This window comes from Aythya marila (genome assembly GCF_965140915.1).
Source record: "Aythya marila genome assembly, chromosome: 2".
Classification (NCBI taxonomy): Eukaryota; Metazoa; Chordata; class Aves; order Anseriformes; family Anatidae; genus Aythya; species Aythya marila.
The window spans coordinates 61,124,517-61,152,063 of NC_139043.1; the positions used below are offsets into that span (position 1 = coordinate 61,124,517).

At 37.6% G+C, this 27,547-nt stretch overlaps 1 protein-coding gene across 9 annotated transcripts in view; it reads right to left on the minus strand.

Moving 5' to 3' along the window:
- Window positions 1-27,547, minus strand: part of PDE1C (phosphodiesterase 1C) — a 311,425-nt gene that overhangs the window by 10,965 nt on the left and 272,913 nt on the right. For 8 of the 9 annotated variants that reach the window (XM_082755208.1, XM_082755210.1, XM_082755212.1 and 5 more), the window contains 2 exons: window positions 26,230-26,526; window positions 22,931-23,005 (listed from right to left, as the gene is read on the minus strand). In XM_082755208.1, the coding sequence (XP_082611334.1) occupies window positions 22,931-23,005; window positions 26,230-26,526 (372 nt within the window). Of the gene's footprint in view, window positions 1-1,645; window positions 8,858-22,930; window positions 23,006-26,229; window positions 26,527-27,547 lie in introns of those variants that run through there. The other variant, XM_082755216.1, reaches the window with a different exon arrangement.

The following is a 27,547-nucleotide window of genomic DNA, read 5'->3' on the forward strand; positions in this document are numbered from 1 at the left end:
AGTAGGTAGCTGGCATCACTTTGGGAACCACTGGTTGGTAGTGACTCCAGAAATTTCTGTCTCTGGCTATACACTCCAGAGAAAGGACTCTGATACTGTATTTGCAAGTGGAGTTAAGTCACTTAAGATGCCTTTTCCAAACCATCTTTTCTTCCCTCATGCTTATGTGAGAGGCTGGATTTTTTATTTGAAGACCATGGTTGACTACATCAATACCTTCAATATCTATCCGAAATTGTATTCATCTCTACTTGAAGAACTGGGGGTAAATTAAGAATCAAACCAAGCCAGTAAAGGCATAATATAAGCAGGTACAGTGGTGAGCACATTCTTCAGGAAATTAATACCAATGAACCTTTCAGAGAGGAAAGGAATGAATTAAAGCTGGAGTTTCAGGTAAAGGGGAATGCATGAAGCCTTTCAGGCTTGTACTGAATGTCTGTGAATGTCACAACTTTCTTGGAGAGAATGGCTTAGTTTCTGCCATTGTTTATCATGATTATTTCTTTTTTTTATGGAAAAGATCAAATAGAAAAACAGTAGTGATATGGGAAAATTCTATTCATTATTAGTTCACAGGTGCTTCCAAGTCTGTCTGTGTCATAAGCCAAGTCTACCTGTGCCATAAGACACTTTGTAAAAGACAGCATGCATAGACATAGTTGAAATGCTGTGAAAGGAAGTTTGTAAACAATACCAGAACATGGGACACCAGCCCTCTGGGATAGATACACGTGTTACAACTGGCACAGAAAATTAAAAATCACAGTGGGCATGAATGAGGTGTGTTGTTGATTGAGATGCTTTTATGTTGTGATTCCAATCTTCTCACGAGAGACCTGGAGACCTGAAATATCTTTGTGTTCGAACATAAGCAGAGTCAATGTAATGCTGCAACAGGCTCTACCAATCTACATGCAAAATTGACATCTTCACTTGTGATTAATTTCATGAGGCAGTTATATGAATCATTGAATAATGTGCTTTTCCCTCCATTTAAATGATAAAACACAAATACAACCAAAGATGTCAACAGTGTTTGCTGCCGATTTAAAAATGCACTTTGAATTTGAAAGAAAAATCTCCCATCTTTAAAAGCTGGATTTTGGGAAAGTAAGAAAGCCAAAACGAGAACATAACCTTTTTTGAGGATGAGCATCTGAGATGTTATTTGGTCTCAGAATATAAGGTAACACTTAGTTTTGAAACCAGTGAAAAGCTGGTGGGAATGAGTACATGCTCCCACAGCATCTCTGATTTCAGGAACATGTCGTATATTGATATGCAGACACTGGCAGTGCAAGAAGGAAGACTAAAATCAAGGTTTATGACAGACAGAGGACATTGCCACCTGGAGAAAGGGGGAGCAGCGAGGATGACACATGTAATCTTCAAACATGTACAGGTTTGAGAATGTGTTTAGAAATGAGGTAATGCCATTAACTCCTCCTCACAGAGAGTTGTGGTGAACAATGGATGAAGTCCAAGCAATGTTCCCACTATGCTTAGAAAAAAAAAGTTAATTATTACTATTACTCTACGGGGAGCTGGATGCTGGAAAGCAAATGGCAAGTGTCATGCCTGGACCATATGTAGAAAGCACCAGAACAAAATGAACCCTTCTGCAACTTTAATTCAAATGGAGTGGAGACCTCATTGCTTTTATTTGGTAACAGGATGAACATATATGGACTCAGTTACAGAAAAATTGGAATGTTGAAAAATGCTTTATACATTTAAGAGACCACAAGCCTCCTCTTTCAAATAAGGAACTAACAATAAATACATATTGTTTAAAATTATTCTCAGAACATTTGAGAATACTTGCATTACATGGCATGATTCATTTCAGTTTTGCATTTTTTTTCCCTTGTGAATCTTATCAAACCAAATAGGTTTTTTCATTACCCAACCCTCCCAGTCCCAGGAGCAAACTAGCATGGAGTTTTACTTTGGGCATGGAAGGTAATTTGTTTTCCATACCCTGGTGCAAAATAGCATAACAACCTGCCTCTTTCTTCCTTGAAAAATGTTAGAGAACAGGTGTCTATTTTTCATTGTAGTTCAGTTGAAGAAAGGTATCTCCATTATCATTTCTGCTAATACAAACACACTCTAAAGTTTATGTTCAGCTTCATACATAGAATTCCCTGCAGCTGAGAAAAGGTTATTTTACTAGACCAAGATCCTTGAATTTGGTTAATTTCCCCTTATCCCTCCTACCAATACGTTTGATTATTCTTAACTTTATTTAGGACCTGTCACTGAATTTCTAACCACAGAGCAGTGAAATCTACTGTCACAGATAAGCCATAATGGTCACTCTTCCTCCCTGCTGAAGGCAGTCAGTGTGCTGAGGATGCCTTTGATGGAAGTGCCTACTCATTCACATGGCTGCAAGAAGTAGCATCACAATAGCAAAGAGAAAGATATCATCTTTTTGTGGTGGAAGCAACTCCTACCACAGCAAAGGAAGACAGCACTACCTTGGTGCAATGGCTTTACACAGAACCACCCTGCTTTTAATGAGCTGTACAAGTCTTGGTTGTTTAGTCTTTGGCCCCAGATGCTGCAGTGGGGCTGGCAGTACTCTGCATGCAGCTTCCTTTGATTTCAGTGCAACTAAAAGAGTGATCAGGCCCTAGGTGTTATTTTGCTCTAAGCTGATGTTGCAAATGCAATGGCTTTTGTCTATCAGAGAAGAAGGGAGAGGAGAAAAGGGAAGGAAAATATTTCTGTTAGAATCTGGGCCTGTAGACAACCAGAAGGGCTGGTAAAACCCCAACCAGAACCCTACAATAAAAATAGCAAATATTTTTAAAAATTGCATATAAAATTGTATAAAAATATCATCCAAGCAAGAAGAAAAGGAAAATGCTCATTCTGTCAATCTACAGCGAGGTTTTATCACTAGAAAACGCCAATGGCCGTAAGTAGTTTTGTTTAATAGATGCACTCCTACAACCACCAGCAGAGACAATGGGATACATATATTCCTCCTACCACTGGATAGCTTCTAAATCTGGGGTTGTGACAAGTACACAGCAGTTGACACATATGCACTTAGAAGAAATCAAAAGAATACAAAATGCCAAGAGTATGCTGTGAGGCTTGTGAGTGCTGTGAGTGCTGTGGTGTGCTTAGGTATTAGTGTAACTCTGCTAAAACTGAGCTCTGGACTGGGAAGCCGTGATTCAAGTCGAGAGCCAGCTGGTGTGAAGTGGCTCTGTTTCTTTCTACTCTGTGATCAAGTCACCAGAACAGAGAGAGCTGGTGCCTTGAAGCCAGACATAGCTGGCTGATAACGTGTCACAGTCCTGCTTGGGCACAGGTGAGAACTGTCCGTGCTTGTTCATGGTGAAAAAGGGATGCTGAAACAAAGAGAGGGCGGGCTCAACAAATGGAAATGCCCGGCCCATGTTTCTTTTTAATAGAAAATGGTGGCATCAGCAGCAGTCATCTGCTATGCTCTTACTTTGAGCACAGTAATCAGATCTGTGATCAGTAATCCAAAATAGGGTTGGCCAGGATTGCAAAACCTCTGTGCCCATGGAAGTAGGGAGACCACCGTGTTAGGACACACATCTGCCACTAAACTGAGATGGGAGTAGACCTGCTCATGCTGCAGGTGGCACAAGTGGGATAGAGCTCTGCACCCACTTCAGAGGGAGCAGAATATGCACCTTAAAATGTGAAAGCATTCTTCCCTCCCTTCTGCCTGGCCAGATCCACGCAGCAATTTGCACAGAGGCTGTGTCATCAGGGCTTGCTCTCGTCCTCAGTGAGGGCATTCCTGTTTTCGAGTGCTGATGCTCAGACATCACTTCTGAGATAGATTAGCACTGGTCCAGCACATGCAAAAGCAATGGTTCTGTGGTTTTTAATTATTGTGTGAGGTGATGGATTAAAAGAGAGTAAAAGAGAAGCACTTGATTATGCTGTCATTTGCTGAGCATAAATGGCTAACATATGGTATAGATCATCAGGATGAGGTTCAATATTGTAGAATAAACTCGGAGGAGAAAGGAGCCAATAAGAAATGTTTAAGACTATCTCCTGAATTCATAGGGATGGGCTTGTTAATTCTAGTTGAGGCTACAAAAGTGTTGTCAGTTTCCATCATTTCCAATTTGAATGGATTACTATGCTTTTTAATTAAAAAACAGACCCATTGCAGAATTTGCAAGGACTAACAATGAAAGTGCTTCTTGTTGTCTTCAGCTAGGCAAGCTCATGAAACTTCTGATAATAAAGCAGCTTTGCACAGCACTACAACCAACGTTGTCTGAAATATTTTTTTTCTTCCAGACTTAGCTTGTAAGACTTTGTATGTACATAAGCAAACATTTGCATATTCAAGTGGTAGTTTGTAAAAATGCCACCACATACCATTTTTCTCTGGCATAACCAACCACATTTTGGAAAGGTTCTCTCCAATCACAAAAATTCTGTTTGGAAAAAAGCAACTTTGAGACAAATGGAATTTGCCTCTTTCATTCACCCATCAGGAACCAGGTTCACAGATTTCACAGAATTTTCTAGGTTGGAAGAGACCTCAAGATTCATTCTGCTGCTAAACCTCCTACTGCACTAATATGTAGTGTATACATATACCAGCCAAAGCTATACAGAAGATTGCACTTTTAGACAAGCATCAGGCTGCTTAGATTGACTACACTGAAACACATTAAATCTAAAATAGAAAATATATATATATATATTTTTTTTTCATCTGCCATTTATTTTGACACCAGGAAAAAAAAATAAAAATAAGTTGGCATCTGGCATCTATCTTGCTTCTCTAAAATGGAAAAAAATGGTGATACCCATCATCTTTTTATAAGGAAACACAAAAATCTGACCATAGTTTGTAAGGAAAGCTAGTTAACAAATTTTGAGAGAGTATATCATAGGCAAACAAATCCCTTCTTCCACAAAGGTGAACAATTCTTGCATATTTGTCATGCAAACCAACAGTTCAAATCACTGATTGAGTGCAGAACAGAGAACTGCTACCCTTTGAGCTACATAAATAATGAACAGTATAATTGATTTTTTTTTTTTTTAAAGGAATAACACTTTTTTGTTTGTTTATTTAATTATAGTGTGTCCAGGAGTTCAAACACTAGTAGTGCTTGATCACCATGATCACCATGAATCAAATACCTGCTAATTCCCCAAACACCAGTGCCAGTTAAAGAAGGAAACACCGACAAGGCTACCTGCTTATCTTAATGGGGAGAAGTGTCTGGATTCACCCTCTCATATTACACAACAGTTTTGGGGATGTAAAAGATGCCTGGTACCCTTCCAGCAGGGAAGAATTTTCCAAGAGCACCAACCACCCCCACATAGAGGTGGAAGCATGCCATCTTTATCACACAGCTTCCCAGCTCGTTACATGCACTCTGACACCAGGATGCTTGGTGCCTACCAGTAGGACCTCCCAAAAAATTTTGTAGGTTTTCAGCCTGGGGCCAGCAGTATGGGTCCTATATTTGCAACATTTCTGTATTATTCATTAATTGTATAGTCTAACTGAGGCATCTAAAAGGAAGGCATCGAAAAACATAATTTCTATACATCCAGGCAAAAATTAGGTAAGGATGCAACAACAGAAATCCTTTCTCACTCTTTATAAACATAGTCCATGACATTAGCAGATAAAGACCTAATTGTTTTCCTCTCTCTCTTTTTTTTTCCTTCTTTTTTTTTCTTTCATGGAATAAAATAAGAGAAAGCAGTTCTGTATTTTTTCTTTTCACTTTTATTATTTTTTACACAATTGCACAGTGGCTGATCTCTAGTTTAACTGGGAGGTGTCTAAACATACCATTCCTTGGCTCCCAATGCACGAGCACAATGCTGCAGAGTGTTCCAGGGAGGCAGGGGGGTCTGGGTATGGTAATATAGGTGTGATCTGGGATGGGACTCCATGAGATACTTTCATCTGGCCTACTGTCTTCGTAGGATCTCAGTTCCTAGATTTCACTTTCACTTTGTATATTTCCAAGCTAATAGAAAAGACTTCATGGGGATTTTTTTAAGTGACAATTAAAAAAAAAATCTAAAAAATGCTAATAATCCACTGTACCAAATTCAGAAGAATTTAAAAGAGCAGGAAAATGTTAAAGCTAGCTGTGACTGGCTAACTGTATATTGCAAAACATTTTACTGCACACCTGTGTGCTGAGATCAGTAACTTCTCTCTCTGACTACAGCATCTTTTCTAGATTGGCATCCAATTCTGATCTGCAGTCCCTGAGCAGCAGTACATCTGCCACTTCCCTTATTAGCTCCTGCCAGTGGCAAATAACCCTGGCAATCCAGGAAAAATATTTTCCAGATTGACCTCATACCTTTGTGCCAATTCATAAGGAACAAGAACTGACCAGCTGTGAATTAAGCAGTCTTGCTTTGCTATCTGAAAGAAGTTAGTCCCAGAAAAAAAAAAAAAAAAAAAAAAAAAAAAAAAAAAAAAAAACAGAAGCAGATGAAGAAAAAGATTTAGATTTATTTTAAAAATTATTCTTCTGTGCACGACTAAGGCATCTTTAGTCACAGTATGTTAGGTAAAGCTAACTTAGAAAGTATTGACTAAATCATCCTGCACCTCTGACCAAACTCTTGGTCACAATATGTTCTCCCTGACTTCAGGGAGGAGTCTGACAAAGCTGGGACTGAGTCATTGCTGCAGTATTCCATTCTGCATTATTGATATTTAATCAGTGATGTCCCTTCACAGAGCCTGGTCCAGGCTGGAAGTCATAGTCTACCGAACTTAACCAAGGGATGAATGCTGATGGTGGGGGGAAAGAGGAGGTGGGACAGTGCTGCGTGGTGGCACAGCGCTCTCCCTGTCACACTGACTGGGGTGCTCGGTACCACCTAATAGCACCCCTTCTTTTTTCACAAAATCTACCCTGGAAGGCATACAGGGCTACCACTGAAGCAGGAGCTCAATACTGGGAACATTATGTGCCTTTATATTTATTTTATTCAAATGAGCTGGTAGAGTGATGCCAATGGTGAGATCTAAGAACTGTTATTTTTGTACATCTGCCTTCTGAAAATATGTGATTTAAGTGCAACCTTTTCACAGCATGAACCTAATCTAAGCCTCTGGCTTTGATCAAACTCTGGTGTCCAATAAAAGAACCCAAAATGTCTCTAGACTCGATAATTAAAACCCCAAATACAAACACTCCTGAGTGAGAAGGTATTCATGTTTAGATGCAGATTTACGCTGAGCTGACTGCTGTGATTTTTGCTAGTGTTATGTGAAGCTTGTCCCTGTACATGCGCATTTTAAGCAGGAACAGAGGTCCAAGCTCTAATATAGGCTGGTGGTGAAGTCCTGTGCTTTTGAATATGAAAAGGAAACACCAAAGTGTGGCCCTCCTAAGCTAATGTTTTGCATGTTCTCCACATAGCAAAGAGCCATGACAGCAGTCTGATTCATTGCAGAATACATACATGACTAACACAGCAAGACCATATCCTGAGTGAAAAGATGTTATGCAGAAAACAACTGTATGTGATTGCATGTGCGTCTTGATTTCCACATGGACAGATAAAATTACTCACAATTAACTGGATCCTTACTAAGATTCCAATCCAGAAAAGCACTTACTTACATATATTACACATTTCTCATAAAAATATACCCTCCTGAATCAAGGCCTGAGTGAGTTTTTTAACATTTTTTTCTCTAAAGTGGGCTAAAATGATGGCTCCTGTCCATATGTCTAACTCCACAAAGAGTTAGAGTTAGTGAGACAGTGATTCACTGACTCCAGCAGTGTATTTAGGACACATTTTCTCATTTTGTTTTTGTTTGTCCATACTTCTCCAGCCATGCTTTTCCTTCCTTTGTCCTGTCCATTCAGTCAGTGATGAAAGAAATATCACACTGAGATGAAAGTAAGAATTGATCTGTGTGATTCCCTGCTGCCCTTCTTCTCTTAGATCTTCAGGCCAGACAAAGTGTGGTCACTGACAGCCAATGAACAAATGTGGGAAACAGCTCATTATCTGTAATCTCAAGTCAAAGCAGGCACATCAAGCAGTACATTAGTACATACTGTCAGAGCCTGACAACAAAATTTGCCCTAAGGGAATATCACTTTCATTGATTATTTCTTTCATTTTACTAACTGCAAAAACACAATAAAATCAAGGCTTGAGTGAGTCTGCCTGCTGTTTAGAAGCAAAAATATTTTGCTTATCATTGTATCATCCATGAATAACATCAAATCTTAACAAATGGTAGATTGACTCTACAAATTAACCATTCTTACACGTAAAATCTTCTAAGGCAAGGGTAAAACTGATGTCAAATTCTGTCTACCAGGAATTGGAAAAAAAAAACTCTTGGGGAAAAAGAAAAAGAGTAAAAGGGAAGTTTTCATTTGTTTGAAATTCTTTTGCATCATCCTAATGTTGGTTTCACAAGCTGAGACATAGCAAAGGGCAATACTATTTTTCAAAGATGACTCATCTATGAGCTCCACCTGTCCAGAAAATGGAACCATTTGCATCAGGAAATCACCAGATTTTTTTTTTTCTTTTAAAGAAAAAAAATCTCCCCAAAACAACAAAAAATGCACACATACATAAACAAACAAACAAAAATAAATCTGATCCCCCAAAACAAGGCCCCCACCCTAGAACCCGGAGTCATTAGCTGTGAAGTAGCCAGTGGGAGGAGGAGTGTTTTGGAAGTTGTTTAACGCCTTCCTCAGAAACTGGTCTTTGCGGAAGGAGGAGGAGAACAGGAATGAAGAAGCTCAGCTAAAATGATGAAAGAAATTTGCAGTCTCTTTTTTTTTATATATATATTTTTACTCTTCTGTATCTGGAAAAAAAAAAGAAAAAGGAAAGTGTCAAATGCTGCCTTTCTTCCCTGTGTCCAAGGAGCAGGTGATCTGGGAGAGAAAATGAAGGGTATCAGTTTAGACAGACTCATTCCCTCGAAGCACTGTAGTTTTGCTTAACGGTTGAAAGGCTGCAAGGTGAGTTGCATGAAATCTGTGCCTCTTATTGACTTGCGTGGAAATATAATTTTGTCTTACACAAAGTGAAATCCATTGCTCTATGACTAATCCAGCAGAAATCAAACCTTTGACAATGTTGTGATTGTGTAACAGAAGTCATCCTGCTTAGATCAAGAGGTCCCAGTAAGTTTCTTTGCTTTAGAGCTCTATGATTACCCTTGCTCACTAGCTATTTCAGTACTTTTTTGGTCATAAAAGCAACAACGTTGTACATATGGTTTGGGGTGATAAAAAGAAAATGCTCCAAACACAAAAGCATACTATTTTTTAAAAAGCTCCTGTCTCCCAAGTAGTTTGCAATGAAAAGCAGAGCCTCCAGGATGGATGGGTGTTTGAGACCTAAGGATATGCATATTACATTCTGCTTGACTTGTCTGTAACAGAAAACTGACTTAATACAGTAAGTGCAAAACTGCACCTCTGATCCAATTATGATGCTGTGTAAATTTGGTTGCAATTTGCTGATCTCCAGCAACTATTTGCCCAGGGTAGTGAGTAATGTCGCCAATCTTTGTATAATATCTGTAGGTGTTGACTAGAAAATACGGAAACAATACACAATATCAAAACACATGTTGATGGAGAGAAGGCATCTTCTCATTGAGAGTATTCAGCCCAAATAAAGTCTAATAAGTTCTTGAGTATGACATCTAGGAGCAAATGACAGCAAAAGACACTATCAGAGCTACGCATTCACAACAGAAGGAAAAACATCCCTGTGAGGAGAAGCTTGTCAGTATTACTCCTAGCCATAGTGTAATAACGGGCTGTCTTCCTATACAAGGAACTTGTACAAATCAGGTATCTAGGGACAAGCTATTTATGAAACCATCTCTCACAGCAAAGATACGATATAAAATATTCAGGACGCACTTAGGAGCTTATATTTGCCTTAGATAATTAAACTCCTTGATCTCTTCAGAAACGTAGAATGATTAAATGGAGCTAATAGAATTAACTCTTTGGGTAAATACAAACAAATCCCCTGGCCTCAGAATTAGGCTATATTTGACTAATGTTAACCTGAATAATGATAGGTTGATTTCTATAGTTATGCCACAAAGGAATCTTCACAATGAATAAATTGCCTTGAAGAAGAAATATGGGCAAGAATCCTTCCTCACACCCTTCTTGAGGAATCTTCTGGAAAAGCTTCCAATAGGAACACGAATATTTTATTCTATATTGGCCAAGCCAGTTTCTTTGAGTATGCCTGGCACTCTGCTTAGCTACTGTTACTCCAACAACATTTATGTCAGCAGAGTTTGAAAGTGCATTTGAAAGAATCTCTCAGGCAAGTTGTCTCAATCCAAGGACAGATGGAATTTACCTGCAAGGCTGTGCATGCCTCTGAAAATGGGATCATATAAAAATCTCTTTGTGTCCCTTTCAGAAAACCAGCTTCTCTTGTCTTCAAGAACATGCTTTTGGCTTATTTATTTATTTAAGCAAAGGCAAAAAGACAAAACAAATATCTAAGATTTTGCTGCTAGATTGCATCATCTCTGATGTATAGCAGTGGCTCGACTTGGTATCATTTTCTTCTACCATGTAGTTAGCAGGGGTTCTTCTTTCAGGATGGTCCCCTGTAAGTTGCTACAACAATATCTTGCTCACTGATGTGAGTCTAAAGACACTGTTGTGAAGAATTAAGCTTTTAGCATTTCGTCGGATTTATTTAGACTGAGCTGTCACACTGCCAGCACTACAGACAGTGTAATCTTCAGTGTTATAGCAGCATCCATAACAATAGTGCTGCACTTTCTTGATGTATCCCTTCTAAAAAGTTCGGCCTGATTTACTGTCATTAACAGGATCATAATAATCCTGCGAGATGTATAATTAGATATATTTAAAAGAGAAGATACTGATCCAGAAGGAAAGGTAATCATTTGGAACATGTCCAGTAAGTGGAGTAAATGACAGCTTTGGTCATTATTTCTGAATCTTTTAAAAGATTTGCTGAATCACAGCAGGAATCTGAAGCAGAGCTCGAAGTACCACCAAAGTCTCCCTTTCTTATGCTATCTGTACTTACAAGATGTTTAACTCCTCCTATCCCTTTTAATGAAACAGGGATAAATGTGATGTTTTCTTCTAGACTTTAGAAGTTCCCTGCAGAGAACTGAGTCATATATTGCCTTTTGCTTCTGTCAGCCACATCATCAGCTTCAATGAGAACATTCCAATACAGCATTTGCTTTAAATTGTTTTTCTACTTGGTGAAGCAAATGTTTTGGCTTGCTGGCCGAGTTTCCCTTTGGATACAATATAGGTTCCCTAAAACTACCTTAACTTTGGATATGATTCAGCCTCTTTTTCATTTCAGCACAATAGATCCAGTGCAAATATTAGTACATATTAACAGAGGTAATTGAAAGAGGAAAAAGAATAAATACTCAGTGCTCTGTACACTGGAAGACTTGTAGATCACTTGGCATATACTGAAATTCATTAACTGAAACAGCCTCATCTGAATACATGTCTCTGTCCTTCAGTGTCACTGTTGAGTTTATTTTGTTTGTCAGGGTTGACTATTGGCCCTCCCCTTGATCACAAACGAAATGCCAATGACTTCTACAGCTCTTCACGAGATACCAGATCCCACTGCAAGAATATGAAGTCCATTTCTGCCATCAGCTTGTAGTTAACACTAGGGCATTTTAACATGCGCTCTTTGGGATATATATATATATATATATATATATATATTTACTATTTTACTATATAGTCTGACATACCAAAGTGAAAATATACTACATTGTCTTTTCCTTCACACAGCATGCAACTGTATCTGTACAGCAAGGAAGCTGGCTGTCCATTTTGCACAATCAGTGGTTAATCTCACACAATTGTCTCTATTATTGTCTCACACAAATGTCTCTATTTTTGTGATAAAACAAATGTTTTGGAGTCCAAGGCCTTGCAAGAACTACCTATTTTAACAGTTGGCATTTATTATGCCTGTCTAATGCAAACTTGCACAATCTGCTACCCAGTTGGAAAACAGGAACAGAGCCCCAGATGCATTTCGGCTGAGGTGAGAGTTTAGACTGACTCAGGAACTACACCTGCTCTGTAATGACTCATGCTCCTCTCCAAGCACACATCTCAGGCACTGTGCTGGTTGGGCCAGCTGGAAGTATACGGCTGACCTCTCTCTGTACTGTTTTTGAAGGTGGCTGCTCTGCCAATCCAGCCAAGCGCTTGCCCTTTCCCTCCATCCCTTCCTCCCGAGCTGCTGAAAACAAAGTGCTTCCCGTAGAGAGCTCAAGACACTCCCCGTGTCCTCCCATGCAGGGGTATGCTGTGAAGACAAGACTGAGCCCCACGGTATCCAAGTTTCATTTAAAAGAAAATTCTGCTATCTTATCTCCTAAAAATTGAATGCTGAATGTAGGCTGCAGGGCAGTGTGATGTGGAATAAGGATTTAGTGGTTTTGTTTGTTTGTATGTTTTTTCCATTGGAAAGCACCAAGACCACTTCCAATGTGAACATCAAATTTGTGAGGTTATTCCATTGTTTCTATTTGCTTTTCTCAAATATGTTTCTCAAATATTTTCCTTAAACGTTACAACCATTTTTGATAATGAGGGAAGCACAAGATGATATCACAGCCATCCAGGATTATACACTCAGACATTCTAAGAGGATTGTGGCAACCTTGCAATTCATTTGTGAAAAAGAAGTGTTTAGCATGTGTAAATACTTATCTTTTTGGCAGGCTGTATGAACACTTCTACAGGATAGCAGAACCCCACCACACTGACAAATAACTTTGCCCTTGAGGTACTATTGCCCCAATGTATTTTTGAGTTTGTATTTTAATCATGGAAAAACCTGAGGAAGAGAGCCTCAGTTAGTAGTATTCATCCTTATTTAACCCCCTACAGGGGTGACTTGTCATGCTTTTATGATACGAAATCATAAAGATAGCAACCAAAAATGTCAGCATACAATTACTTTTAAATGAACATTTTTGATTTTTGTATACTTTGTTCTTGAAAATTTGGGGGAAAAAAAGAACCCTACAGGTTTTCTCATTTCTATTAAAATCATTGCATCCTAGTAACAATAGTGCATAACACTGACTGTCAGTTTTATGTTCTAACATAAACAGCAGATATCAGAGGGGTTTCACCTGAAGCAAAGTTAAATATGCAAAGTTTATGTGCATAATGACTCTATAGCCTGAAAAGGGAGAGCTGTGGGAAGAATATAATAAAAGGCAAATGAAAATGTGATAGGCATTGAGAAGGTGAATAGGAAACAGTTATTCACTGCTTTTTATAGTGCAGGAAGGGGGTTATCAAATGAAATTATCAAGCAGTAAACTTGAAACAAATAAAAAGATGTGACTTTTCATATAATGCCCACTTAAATTTTAAATTGTGTTGCCTCAGAGTGCCCAGTACACTAGTGTACCAGGACTCAAAGGATAATTAGACAAAGTAATGGAAAAAAATACATCAGAGGTTATTCAAGTCAAAGATTTGTTCTCTACCTTGTTCCTTTGAGGAAGACAAAGTTACAGAAGGAAGGTATTGCTCTGTTTTTATAATTTCTTCATTAAAATCTCTGCTATGAAATGTTGTAAAGTAGATGATGGAGAGCTAAAGAGACTTTTGGTCTGAGCCATCAACATTGAGTATTCATAGGAAAGCTGATATCGTATTTGAAAGTAGTCTCTACCTTCATTTATTTAAAAGAAATCAAAACAAAATCTCTCACAACAGATTTTAAAATATTGCATAAACTGAAAAAAAAAATAATCAAGTGCTCAAATTTTTAAACAAAATTTAGAATTTCCCAAACAAGTAAAAACTTGCATCAAACATCACATTTCTATGAAGCTCTTTCCTGAGACTCATTTTTTCCCCAAATTTCCAGCATTCCTGGAAGTTTAGAAATACTCAGACTGCTTAAAATTTGGATTATAAACCCACTTCTTACTTATATTTCTGACACTTCAAATACAATAAACTTTAAGCACAACAGATAAGCCTAGGTTTTTTAGAATAATACTAATTCAAAGCCTGTTCTCTCCCCTCATTCTGCTCTATCGAGGCACTGGGGGAAATGACAACAAAAATGACAAATTGTTGTATGGTAACCGATGTCATAAAATGATTACTACTGATGCAGTGCAAAATGAAGGGAAATAACAGTATGAGTAAATGTGTCTCAAATAACCCATAATCCAAAAGGAAGTTATCCTTAATACTACAAACAGTGAAAGTATTTTCAGCTGGTGGAACAGATCACTAAACAATTTCCATGGTACCCTGTCATCTGTTTAATTTCTTTTGTTGACTCACTCAGCATCTTGCAGGAGTGACCCCTTCATTTTACATGCACATCCCCAAAAGCCTGGTTATTTCTTGTCGCCCTGAATGTTAAAATGTGCTCAGATGTACATGTCCCTGTCTGAAAAGCACTTTTACAGCTGCTCCTGGAGCTCTGAATAAAAGGAAGATGTCCAAAATCTGAGTGCTCAGTTCTCATTACTGGATGATTCTTTCTCCTGTTTAAACCATTTTGAAAGCATTTTTAAATAAAATTAACAAGAAGAAGAAGTAAATTCTGCATAGTTATGCTATTCTCTCGCTTCTGTTGCATCAGAGATGAATGAGGCCTAAGAAACAAAGTTCAGAAGATCAGTGAAATAAAAAGCAGATATGTATTACAAGTTAGTTCATCTCCATTATCTGTCTTTTTAATGGATGAGAAATTTTGTAATGATTATTTTTTCCAAAGGGAACAGAATATTACTCGAAGGTGCATGAGTCCTGTTTAAACCAAAGGAAAGAAATATATAAATACTGTTGGGAGAAAATTTTAAATACCTGTTTTGTAACTGAATTTAAATACCATCATTCTAATTTAGCAGATGTCCCAAGTGCTTAACATTTATGTTGCTGAGGGGGAAAGACATTAGCATAGAAGGTATTCTGATTTTTGAGTTTTGGCACATAATTATCCTTAAATCATTCATGACTTCAAACAATTTCAATTCCTGTTCACACTGATCTTGAATTTTATGTTTGCTTGACAGCTTGCATTACGCTTGACCTGAAATCATTTCAGTGATGTAAGAAAAAGATTAGTTTTGTTTTAACATATGTTGTATGATTACTAGTACCTTATAGAGATACTTAACTACAGAGAAAAGAGCAATGGATACATTGGCAAAAGTTTGGTTACACCAAATATGTTTGAATTTCCTAATAAGGCATGTAGGAAATAAATTAAAAACTCACTGTGCAAAGAAGCCTACAGGAAAAAGTGCAAAATCTTATTGTATATTTGATAAGCAAAAATAACTCAAACCTCTGAACACGTTTGTGGTAAATGCTAGATCGTGTTTTTCATAAAAACCTGTTCTGTTATGGATGCAAACTAAAACCTTAGTGCTTTTCAAGTCACAAGAGGGATGAGCTGCATAGACAGAATGATAATTGAAGCCAACAAAGTTTTCAGGCAAAGATACGAGTAAGAATTTTGTAATTAGCACTGAGCAAATAATTGCTTCTTTGATTGAGTGACTAAACTGAAAAATTAGGATAATTCTTAGCTCTGGGTCAGACAGAAGTAATTGCTTTCTTTCTCTCTTGGCAAGAAAAAAAAGTTGGAGAGTGTTTTTTTTTGGTGCATGGGGCGTGGATAGGAAAAGAAAGATTCTTTCAACAACTCCCAGGTTATGATATTAAGAATACCTAAGAAGCAGTTCAGAAGCAGAGAAAAGAATGAAACTAGAGATGGACTGATTAATGGTAATAAATAATAAAGGTTGCTATTAGGGTATTAGAGTATCAAAAAACTAACCTGTAAAGTGACTCTCCTTTTTGTCCAGCTTCTGCAAACTGAACAGGACATACTCAAATACTGTCAGTCCAAGGGACTAATGTCTCTTTGCCTCTGCACCATGGAGAGACCAGGCGCACAAAGCAGAGGTCAGGAAAGTACCCACCCACCAAGCACTCAGCTGGCAGTTTATAGAGGGGAGTCTTTACCTTTGGATTTCCATTCTGTTGATTTCTTCCCTCTTCTTAATGCTTCCACTTAAACTACCTTGTCTGAGTCCTTGTTTAGTAGGATACCTATATCTGGTCTGCTCAAGTTGGAAACTAGTTGTCCCATGTGGAACAGACAAGGTAAATCTAAAGATCACTAACCTTTTGAGGAGCTATTTAATATTTTTCCTTCCCTTCAAACATTCCCATAAGAAATGATCTTGTTTCTCTTTTGTGACTAAGTGTTGCACAGGGAAAAAAAGAGGCCTGATTGTTACTGGATTTAACGTAAGTTTATGGAGGGAGAGAGCAAGAAGGACTGGCCTCTTGCTGAAGTAAAACTTTCTACACATCATTGCACATGCAAATTATCCTAAATGGGATAAGAAGGACTATAACAGAAGCAAGATCATAGCTCCACTCCCTGAATGGTGCAATAAAATGGTTGATGGTGCAAAATCAAGGATGAATTTCCACAATGTACTGCACAAGTTACACGTTTCCACTATACCTCTAGTGCTGTGGATGTTATCCCTGAGGAGCTATCTCTGAATGGAACTACATCCAAAGAATAAAAGGTAACCTGAAAATGCTCCCTGTGAAGTTAGCTATTCAAAAACACACTTAGGTACCTACTGATTTTTTTACACCATTCATCTGGATACTCCAAATATTCACATGAATCTGAAATTAAACCAAATGCCACGTCTGAGTTTGCAACTTGTCACACAATCCACATTCTGTGACTTTATGTAAAGCAGAAGTAAAAATCAATCAAGCTTTTGTACCAAGTCCTAAGGACTTCCTAAATACATGGCATGGCTTGAACTATGCTCCTGGAAAAGAAGCCAAAAAAGAGACACATGAAAGTCTCAAAGAAAAACCAGGTGCTTTCCATAAGATTTACACATACAGTCGTGAAACAAACAACTTGCAAAAACATACACATATTTATGCAAGGTAGCTCTCCATGCCTTCCCTGTATTCTCATCAAGTATGCATGCATGGTGATGTAATACTCCTGAAGTGAGGATGCTAACATGTATTTTGCATTTAGCTTCAAAGATCGCATCACATCATGTTCATCTTCTATTTAATATTAAAACTGCATAAAAGCTTCTCAGAATACATCCCTCTATGCAAATTCCAACTTGCCTTAGGTGTCACTTGCTAAACAGAACACACTCATTTTTTTAAAAAAGAGCACAGAAAGGATTTTAAAATAAAAAAGAGCACAGAAAGGATTTTAAAAGAACAGAAGGCTTTTCTCCCTCCAACTATCCTTTATTGCACTACTATGGAGCAATTGTTCAGCAGGGATAAGCTGTGGTGAAATACATCCTTTTGGATTGGAAAATGTCCTCATGCATTCAGGAAAGCTTTTCCAGAGGACGGTAGAACAATGATCTCCAATTTCTGACCTATGGCAATAACCTCTAACATAATTCAGATAACAGGCCATAAAAGAAGAAAAGGAAGGAAATTGTCTTTAGAAATAGTCTTCAACTATTGTAACTCCAGTTTGCCACTGCTGCTGGATTCTAACATACAATATCAAGAGCACTACATAACAGAAAGGAGTCCAGTATGTTTGTCTTACAAACTGAAACAGGCTTTTTTCTTCTGACTGTACTGGAGAAATCAGCCTATCTTTCTGAATAGAAATAGAGATGGCTCTATTATGTATATGACCAGAAATCTATGTTTTTACCTATATAGGTGAATGTTCATTTATACACTTGCATAGCCTCATTTAAAACAACATTGGCATTATGCAGATTATAGGATCAGGACTTTGTCAGATGTCCAAGTGTTCATTGCTATGCATTGGTCTTGCCTAGATCAACATATATAATGCCCTACTGAAAACTCTATCTGCAGATGGCTGCAAAGACAGATAATTTCTAATTGGCTGAACAGCTTTGTGAAAAGTTGCATTCTCCTTGAATGAAGCTGGGGAGAATCATGTTAATTCAACTGTATTTGCAGTAAATGTGAAGCCATCATCACATTGTAAATCATCACCACCATTACAAGTTCTCTCAAAAAAAATTTTTACACCAAAGGTATTTTCAGATAACAATGCTCTGTGCCAGCTACTCTGCCATCACAGGCCCTGTACTTTACCCTTCTAATCAACGAATTTTGCACTTGCTAATCAAGGAATTATTTCAAAGAAAAATTAAGACCAAAAGGCAGCTCTATGGGTTGGCATGGGCAACATACTGAACCTTAGGAAAGGCTTTTTACTGCTGTTAAGTAACAGCATATTTTAATAAAATCGAAAGAAGCTAAGGTCTAAATTTCTGCTAAGCCTGCTATGTACTCTTCACAGAGAATGTACATTCAAAAGGATTTATATTATAAATTATATTATATTATATTATATTATATTATATTAATTATATCATATCACTTATATTATATTGCATTATATTCCATATTGTATTATATTATTTGCTGTTGCACTGCAGAGAGGAATGTGTTATTGAAACGCAGGGTTATGATCTGACCACGAGGTGGGAGCATTGCTTGTCACACACACCTAGAGCATGTTAGGCTTTCTATGTAACATACTAGCACTACAAGAGATGAGTACAAATATCCCATATATTGCTGTGCTGCAACCTGCAAATTTGCTTGTTACCACTAGAATAAGTTCCCAGGACAAACATCAAAAAAATTAACCTTCTAATTTTCTGTAACTCCTATCTGAGAAAGAATAACAGAATAAAATATATTGTGTTGGTGCCTAAAACAAAGAGTTGCACTGAAAAGTTTATATTAACACAACAGAAACTTTTCCCATTAGGGAAAAAAAAAATGAGGGTAAAGATAAACCATGAAAGTGAAAAAGGAGGAAAATAATTTCCTCTTTTATTGTAAGTTCTGTGAGTAGAAAAAAAATTTGCAGAAATAAAGTTTGTGAATGTAGAGAAAAACAATTATGTGCAACTGCTTCAAATTTTCCATTCAAAGTGATGAAAAGCAACAATTTCACGTAGGAAAATTAGGTTTTAAAACCAAAAATGTTTTTTTCACATAGGAAAATTAGGTTTTAAAACCAAAATGGTTTTAAAATGTTCTGTCCCGTGGGAAACATTTGATAATGATGTTGATGCTGATGACTTGTGCTGATGATGTCTCTGATAGGACTGTGTCTTTATATGGAAATGGAATACCTGTATCTCTTTTCTTGGAACTAAAGGTAAGGTCAGTACTGAAAAACAAGCAGTATGTCCCAGAAAAAAAAAAAAAAAAAAAAAAAAAAAGCCAGTAACAAGAAGTTTAGAGGACTCTAGCCTACGCTTGAGAGACTTGCACAGGATTTTGAAGTTTATACTGCAATCTAAGGCATGATCACAACTTACACAGCCATCCTCAAGCTACCTTCAAAGTAGTTGGCTGGGGTACTGATAGACTCAGTTCTGTGAAGCTCTGCCGAGATGCATACATAGATTCCTGGTGTCTCAGAGAGCCTGATCACTGTTTCTGGAGGCATGTACACTTAGCTATTTGTGGGTAGCTTAAAGCTAACTCAGACACATTGCACCTGTTACTTCAGTGTAGGCATGCCTCTTCAGTTTCTTTGTGTCCACATGGGATGTTTATTCATGTTTCCTCAGCCACTTTGCTCCCCACGTAGAAGGATGAATATGCTACAAATGTTTTAGCATGTCTGTATTCCAGTTACAACATATTAAAATAAAATTTTGTATACGCTCAAAAAGTAAATTGGGCACATATCCTGCAAAGATTTATGCACTCTGTAACTGTCTTCCCTAGATGAAGGTGCACAGCAGGACAGAGTGGCTGACTGACCAAAGCTGGATGCAGGGCTCTAGCTGATGCTAATGGGTGGTAGAGAGAAGGAAGAAATAGGATGTGATAAATCTACACAAATGGGCACCTGTTTGAACTAAATATCCCTCAGCCACACACTCAGAGGCTGTTGTACCCAAGTATCAGGCTTGGTGCTAGTAAAGCCCAGGCTGAATTTCACCCACATGCAATCTACATGTAGTGGGAGAATTATAATTGTAACTTCTGTCTTTCTAACTCCCCTCTCCCTCCCCTTTCTCTTTATTTTTCTTCTTTTTTTTTTTTCTAGCACATGAAAGACCATGTACCAGCTTGTGAGAAAGCACATGTTTAGGTAAACATTTCAGTAGTCTGCAAACAGTTATATATGATCTATGGATAATGTTCCTTTCTCCACATCCCTCATCACATGGCTGGTAAGGAGATTTGCTCTGGAGAGAGCAATGGACAGAAGAGCTTTTATAGTATTTGTCAAAACAGAAGTGCCTCCCTAACTCTTTCCTCTTTAAGGCACATCATTCACAATTTTCCCCCCTTATTTTTGTCAATGAGTTCATTAGTTATAATCTCTCTCTACAGTTTCTGACTTCAAAATATTCAGCCTACAAATTGTCTTTGCTTGGTTACAGTTGCTTATTCACAGTAATCAACTGGTCCCATTGCATTGGTCTTTTCCCTACGGGGATGAGCAGAACATTTCCTTATGGGAGAAAAACAGTCATTAAATAACTAACAGCACACAAAGATTAGCAAATTGGAAGTAAACAAATTCACAACCTCACTCTTGAAGTCAGCATGAAACTCACCTCTTTGTCTTCCAGCCTGACTAAATAGATGCCTCTAATCTTTCCAAAAGCCTGATGCGAGACTTCAAAGCTAACTTGGCCATTAAATTTAGGGATCCCAGGTCTACTTTCCTGGCTAAGCTGATACTCCTGCACCTGCATAGAGAAGCTCCAAGCTTTCTGCATGTACCTCATCCTGCCAGGGCTGCAGTCTTCTAGCACAACCTCTGCTCTGCCATCACCCACTGCAATGGGGTGCCATTCTACCCACTGGTCCTTCTGGGGCCATTATAGTTACATAAGGCAGTGCACATATTCATGAACTCCTGGAGAGCTCTTAATTTCTGCATCCCTGAAGAAAGAATTGTGAAAGGTACTTGTTCAAGACAGTCTTCCTGACAGACACTTATCTAAAGTATGTAAATAATATGACTTTCTAACAATATAATTGAGTTTTCTTAAAGAATTGCTGCTAAGGGAGCTCTGTAAAAATAAAATAAAATAAAATAAAATAAAATAAAATAAAATAAAATAAAATAAAATAAAATAAAATAAAATAAAATAAAATAAAATAAAATAAAATAAAATAAAATAAAATAAAATAAAATAAAATAAAATAAAATAAAATAAAATAAAATATATTTGTGTGTCTGAAATTAATACGTACTTCTGGATGAATTGTTCTACTTTTTTTTTTTTGAGTTATCACATTTTCTTCTTATTTGTCATTTTGCTAGAGGAATAAGAATATTAAGTAATTTCTTACAATGAAATATAAGTAAACTTACAAACATTCAGCCTACAAATTATCTTTGCCTGGTTACAATTGTTTACTCAAGGTAATCAACTGGTCCCATTGCATTGGTCTTTTCCCTACGGAGATGAGAAGAAAATGTCCTTACAAGAGAACAAACAGACATTAAATAGCCAACAGCACGCAAAGACTAGCAAGGGATTTGCGACTTATATCCCAAGTGACAAGATGAGAGGAAATGGCCTCCAGTTGTGCCATGGGAGGTTTAGGTTGGGTATTAGGAGAAATTTCTTCACTCAAAGAGTTGTGCAGCATTGGAATAGGCTGCCCAGGGAAGTGGATGAGTCACCATCCCTGGAAGTCTTCAAGAAATATGTAGGTTTAGAACTTAATAGCATGTTTTAGTGGTGGATTTTAGCACTAGGTTAAAGGTTTTACTACTTGATCTTAGAGGTCTTTACCAAACTGAATGATTCTATAATTCTAAACACAGCACCATTCTAAATTGCAGTGCTTACAATGAGGTTGTTTTTCTTGACCAACAAAATAAAGTACTGAACTATTTATGTTTAGGGATAGCTGTATTTCAGTTGATTTAACTGAGACATATAGAAAGGAAATCTTAGTTCTAACATTTGTTTCCATTTATTTTGCTATCCAATACTTAAGCAATCACTTCAGGAGCAATAAGGGGTCAGATATTGCCTCATAGCCCGGTGGTGCACAGCTGAGGAGGTGCAGAAGAGGAGACCTGCCATAGACTTTATAGCTGTTCTTCTCCTTTGCTGAGGCTACTAAAAGATCTATGGACCTTAACAATAGGCTTAGGGTTATGTGAAATTATTTCCAGATGCCCAAGAAACTGTCCTACAGCTTGGATTGCTTCAGTTCAACAGCACTTTATCAATATTCCTTTCCCATAGCATCCTTAATATGGCCTCTATGCTTATTCCGGTTTGTTTCCCGTAAATGTGGTTCAACAGTACCTGGCAAATTCTCCCTCAGACTATTAAGTCAAGAAAGCTCTGTGATTGTATTAGTGTAATATAACATGCAATCATAAAAAGCAGAGACATTTTGTGCAGGGTTTTTCTTAGGTTTGTGTTTTGCATCCCCCATGCAGCCTCTCTTCACTGAGAGCAGAATTTGGCCCAAAGAAGCTCAGAAAGATAGAACCTCACAAACCCATGTTTCCTATTGAGCAACTGCAGTAATCCAGGATTTTTCTTGAAGGCACTGCAAGAAATTGACTGATAAGGAAGGTGGTTTACTAACAGAGCAACTAAGTAGTGCTAGGCATTTGAAAGAAATAATTTTTAGCCCAGAATGCCCCAATAGTTTCTGTCTCTATGCTCTAATGCTCTAGTGGCTGTTTCTGTTAAATCTGTTTCTGGTTACCACACAACTTTTTGGTTTTAGAATAAACTGTGGATGTTTATAAAACAAGAGAATGCGTATAGAAATGGGTGACAAAATGTAATGAAATTTTAAGTCCTTACCATCTGTTTTCTTTGTTTCATTTCCCACATTAGACTGATAATTTTTGTCTGATTTACTGTCTTCCTTTAATTCACCTAGAAAGAAGCAGTAAGAAATACTATAAGCATTATAATGCAGACCATAGTGTATCAATGTCTGTAACCCAATGAAATTGCAATATCAAAAAGAGATGTTCCTTAGGAGGAAGCATCACAATGAACTATGATTAACATATTATCATAGAATAATGCACCAGGCAAACTTTTTCCGAGTCCTACTGAAAATCAAGCTTCACAATTTCCTTTTAAATTTATTCTAACTGTTAACACTGCTAAGTGCACATTCAAACTCATACTTCCTCTGGCTGCATGTAGGCCATTAAACACACGAACACCACCTTCACTTCAAAATCAGGAATCTGAAAAAATATGCTTTTAAAAGATTGAGTAAAAGCCTGTGAGGCTTCACCATAGATCTTTGCATTAAAGAACAACCTTAGATATCCCAAACAGTCCTACATAATTTTGTCACACTTTCTCTTACCAGTTTTCTTTATCCACAGACTCATTTAGGTTGGTCCTTTTATGCTGATAACAGGGAACAGACGAGCATCCTAGTATTGATCACTGGTTTTAGAGTCTGTAGCAAACCAGTAAAGCAAGGTCTTTGGTGTTGCAACTGTTGATGCAGAGTGAAAATGGCTGCTGGAGCTGGGGTATATTTTATGAAGCCAGGAAGGTTAGTCAGAGTCCTTCTCATTTTATATTCTCTTTTAGTCATACAGCAGAGCACATCAGACCTTCCTAGATCATCCCCTCACTGAATGAGAAAGTTTTGTTCCCAAATGCAGGAGCAAATAAAAAATAACTTAAAGGGACAGATCTAGTAGAACAGGGTTCATTTAGCTATTGTGTCTAAACAGCTTCAAATAAGGTCTCCTTCCTTCAGATGTCCAGAGAAGGAATGGCAGCCTGCACAAATGAGAGCAGGCATCCTATACTTCCCCCCAGAAAGGAATAGCAGTAAATTTGTGACCCACACACCAACATGAAAAAGCTGTAATGAGTCTCACCTCAGAATTTTATAAATGTGACTTGTACATTGCATAGGTGTATTAAAGTGATGCTTATTCCAGCTGTATTACTATTTTGTTATTATAACTACTTCATGGGCTTTGGATCAAGATTATAGGTATTGATATGTTATAAAGGACCCAATCTGCTTTCAAAACAGTTATGGCAATGAATATTTATTTTTGGAATAGCCCCAAAACCAGAAATTGTAGAGAAGCAAGGTTTCTCTTTTCTACATTGTTCCCTAACCACTGGAATAATTGTTATTCTTGTATGACAGAGAATTGATAACTGTCCAATTAAGTTTTATCATAGTATAACAGAATGGTTTTGAAATCTTAAAATATTTAACAAGATGGAAAAAACATGTCCCGTTCAGTTCTCATTTACAGCCAAAACTTTCATGCTTTTCTTATTAAGGTCACTGTGTGTGAGAGAGAAAAATGTAAGGAGGAAGATGGGACAGACAGCAACTCCTTAGCTAATCATACTGCCACTGACTCAGGCTCCTTTGGAAAGTTTAATCTGAACAGAGATGTATGAGCAGCTCCAAGTAGGTTTGAGGTGTCTGCTTGAAAAAGGTGGCCTGTAAAAGTACATTGTCTTCAGGAAATGAAATGAAACCGTACCTAGCAAAGCACAGAAGTCTCTTGCATTCCCTCCACCGTCATACAGCAGATGGTAATGATAAGCTAATAATGCTTTCTTTAACCATTGCCTATAGAAGTTGCTTGACCCTAAGTGTGTGTAGGCAATGATGATGAACACACGTATATTATTTCCCAGTTTGATGTCTCTGAGAAAGCACAAGGGCAGTGAGTGATGGAGAGAGAGTTCAAACTCCTCTGATGACAAAATTTCTGAACTTTCATTGAATATCTTATTATGAATAGGGGACTTCTGAGTTTTGTAATATCTACCCTGCCATATTGCCAGCAGCAGTGCAAAATGATGATCATAATGATCTTTCTGAAAGGAATTACAAAGGCAGAGAAATAATAAGGTGAATACTTTACAATGAGATATTAACATATAGGCGTAGAATAAAGGAAGCTGTGGTGAACCTAGAGATGTGAATGATAGATTTCATCAGTCTCCAAAGTCTCTGCAGTGATTGTACCTCATAAAGGCCTTCTCCCATAAATTAAGGAGCAGAATTTCTTTTCCTGAGAAAGACACTAATTTTCAGAAATCATTAAAATTCCTTTCAAGCATTTTTGACACCTGCAGCAGAGAGACATTGCAGAAATAGGTACTGTCAAAATCACTAGAGCACACTTAGTCCCTGTATTGTTAGAAGTGTCTAAAACAAAGGATTTCAGAAGCAAAACCTGTTGCAACCTAAAGGGGATTTTGTATGTCCCCAACCTTTTTGTCTCTTTGGGTGGCCCATTCCTAATCACCTGCATAACACTGTCTTAAGAAAAATTCTCATATGTAACAGAGTATGACAGCTTATTTGTCTAAGAGAATGCTTCTGAGTCTGAACGTGTTGCTGTTTTGGGACTGGCTGACACTACCATACTGATGAGAAGATACGTATACTGCCATCTTTTGCTAAAGGCTTAAGGGAGCAGGAGCTGGGGAGAGAAAGACAATGAAAGAGACAACTGATCTGTTCTCATGGGTCTAATCATTTCTTTTAATGTGGTATGCAATTTTCATTTTTTTCAAACTTTCTTTGGGTCTAAAATGCGATTTTTATTTTAACTGGGTGTCAGTTTTCTGACAATAAATCTCAAAGGCTCATGTTTGCCCTAATAGAGTAAGGGAGACATAAATAAAATAGCACTTAAAGTAGAGAATGGGGGGAATGATCTACTGTCCCAAAACATATTTACACCTGAGAATCAGTTAAAAGATAACTTAAATAGGCCTTAAAAAGCATTTATAACTCCTCCATCTCCTCTTTCAGTTAACCAAGTAGCGAAGCTGTTCTTTGAACCATGACAATTTGTTTCAGCTTTTAAGTGTGTATCAAAACAAGCTGTTTCACTTCCATGAGAAAACGTTGCCCTTTCTGCCAAAAGCACCTGAACAGATATGACGAACCCCAACTTTTATGGAAGAATACTACTTGGGAGTTAATTTACAGTTTCCAATTCCCATATGGAGATACCTACGCCAACTTCTAGGAAAAGGCCCTGGGTCCTGGAACATCCTTTTTCAGGACACCAGTTACACCCATCTCTGAGGTGTGATACTGGTTTTAGGGCTAGATTCAACAGTGGAAGAAGAGAACTTACCATTCTGGACACGCTGTTTCTCTTCTCTCACTGTCTGATGAGAGTCCACCCCCTTATCTGTCCTAGGTGCATTTTTTCCTTGAGAGACTTCTTGTTTGTTCATCCCAGTTTGCTGAGTCCCATTTACACAATTCTCACTGGAATCTGTATTTTTGTTTTCCCCAGGATTTGTTTCTTTGCTGTTCTCTGTCTTTGCTGCTGTCGCATCTTCAGCTGGTTTTTCATCCTTTTCATCTGTTTTCTTTTCATCTGTTCCCTGATGAACACTTTCCTCTGTTTCTTTCTTAGCTTTTTCTTCTGCATCCTCAGCAAAGAGAGAAGCAAAATGAGAAAAGAAATCACGATTATCAGTCAATTTGACAAGAAGGATACAACTTACACATCTAAATCTACTCCAGCTTTATACATGCAAACAAGCTTTACTTAGTTAAGTATACGAATTGGCTTGACAAGGGAAAAAGAGCATAGGAGAATATTTAAGAAAGTACTCTAAAAAAAATATCCCATGTTAGCCTAACTGTATCTCCTGTTCATGACCATTTTTTTAGCATATAAGGTTCCCCTTTGACAAGGCAGTTCCTCAAAATTTTTAAAGACAAATTAAAAGGATCTATCAGCTATGTAAGGCTCTGTGGGCACCAAGGAGATACATCTATCTCCATTCCTAACACACAGGAATTAGTCAAACCACATTTTATCTCATGTTGTACCATGTAAGTCTAAGCTCTTAAAAAGTCTCAGTTCTTCAAAAATCCACTTTTTTCCTGCTTGTCCCAGGTTGCTTCCACTTCCAGCTTCCTAAGCTCTTAGTTTCTGTTTACTGTTATCATTTCTTTCCATCTCTGAACTGTCTTAGCAAAATAATATATTGCTTGCTACCAGTACCTGCTCTGCTATCCCCAAAAGTCTTGCAGTTAAACAGAAATATGCAAAGGTATAAACTCCAAAGCAGGTGTTAAACAACATTCAGGAAAAAAAAAAAAAAAAAAGACAGAAGCCAATTTCTCCCATTCAAGCTACTGTTCTTGTTCATATCCAGATCTTGGGTTCTAGTACAACAGGACACACTTATAACAGAGGTACTACATTTCTTGTGCAGGTCGGGTACAGCAGACCTGCACAGACTCACTTGCAAGCCATAAACTCTGTGTGGCTTCTTGCATTGCTCTGGAAGGCAGGATGCAACCACAGACCCTCAGCACAGTCCTCAAGCTAATAAACATGGCTGGGTGTGCACAGCCTCTGTGGCAGACACTCCATAATTTTCTCCCTCTTTTAAACAATCACTAAAGAATTAATCTGTAAAAGCAACTGCGTA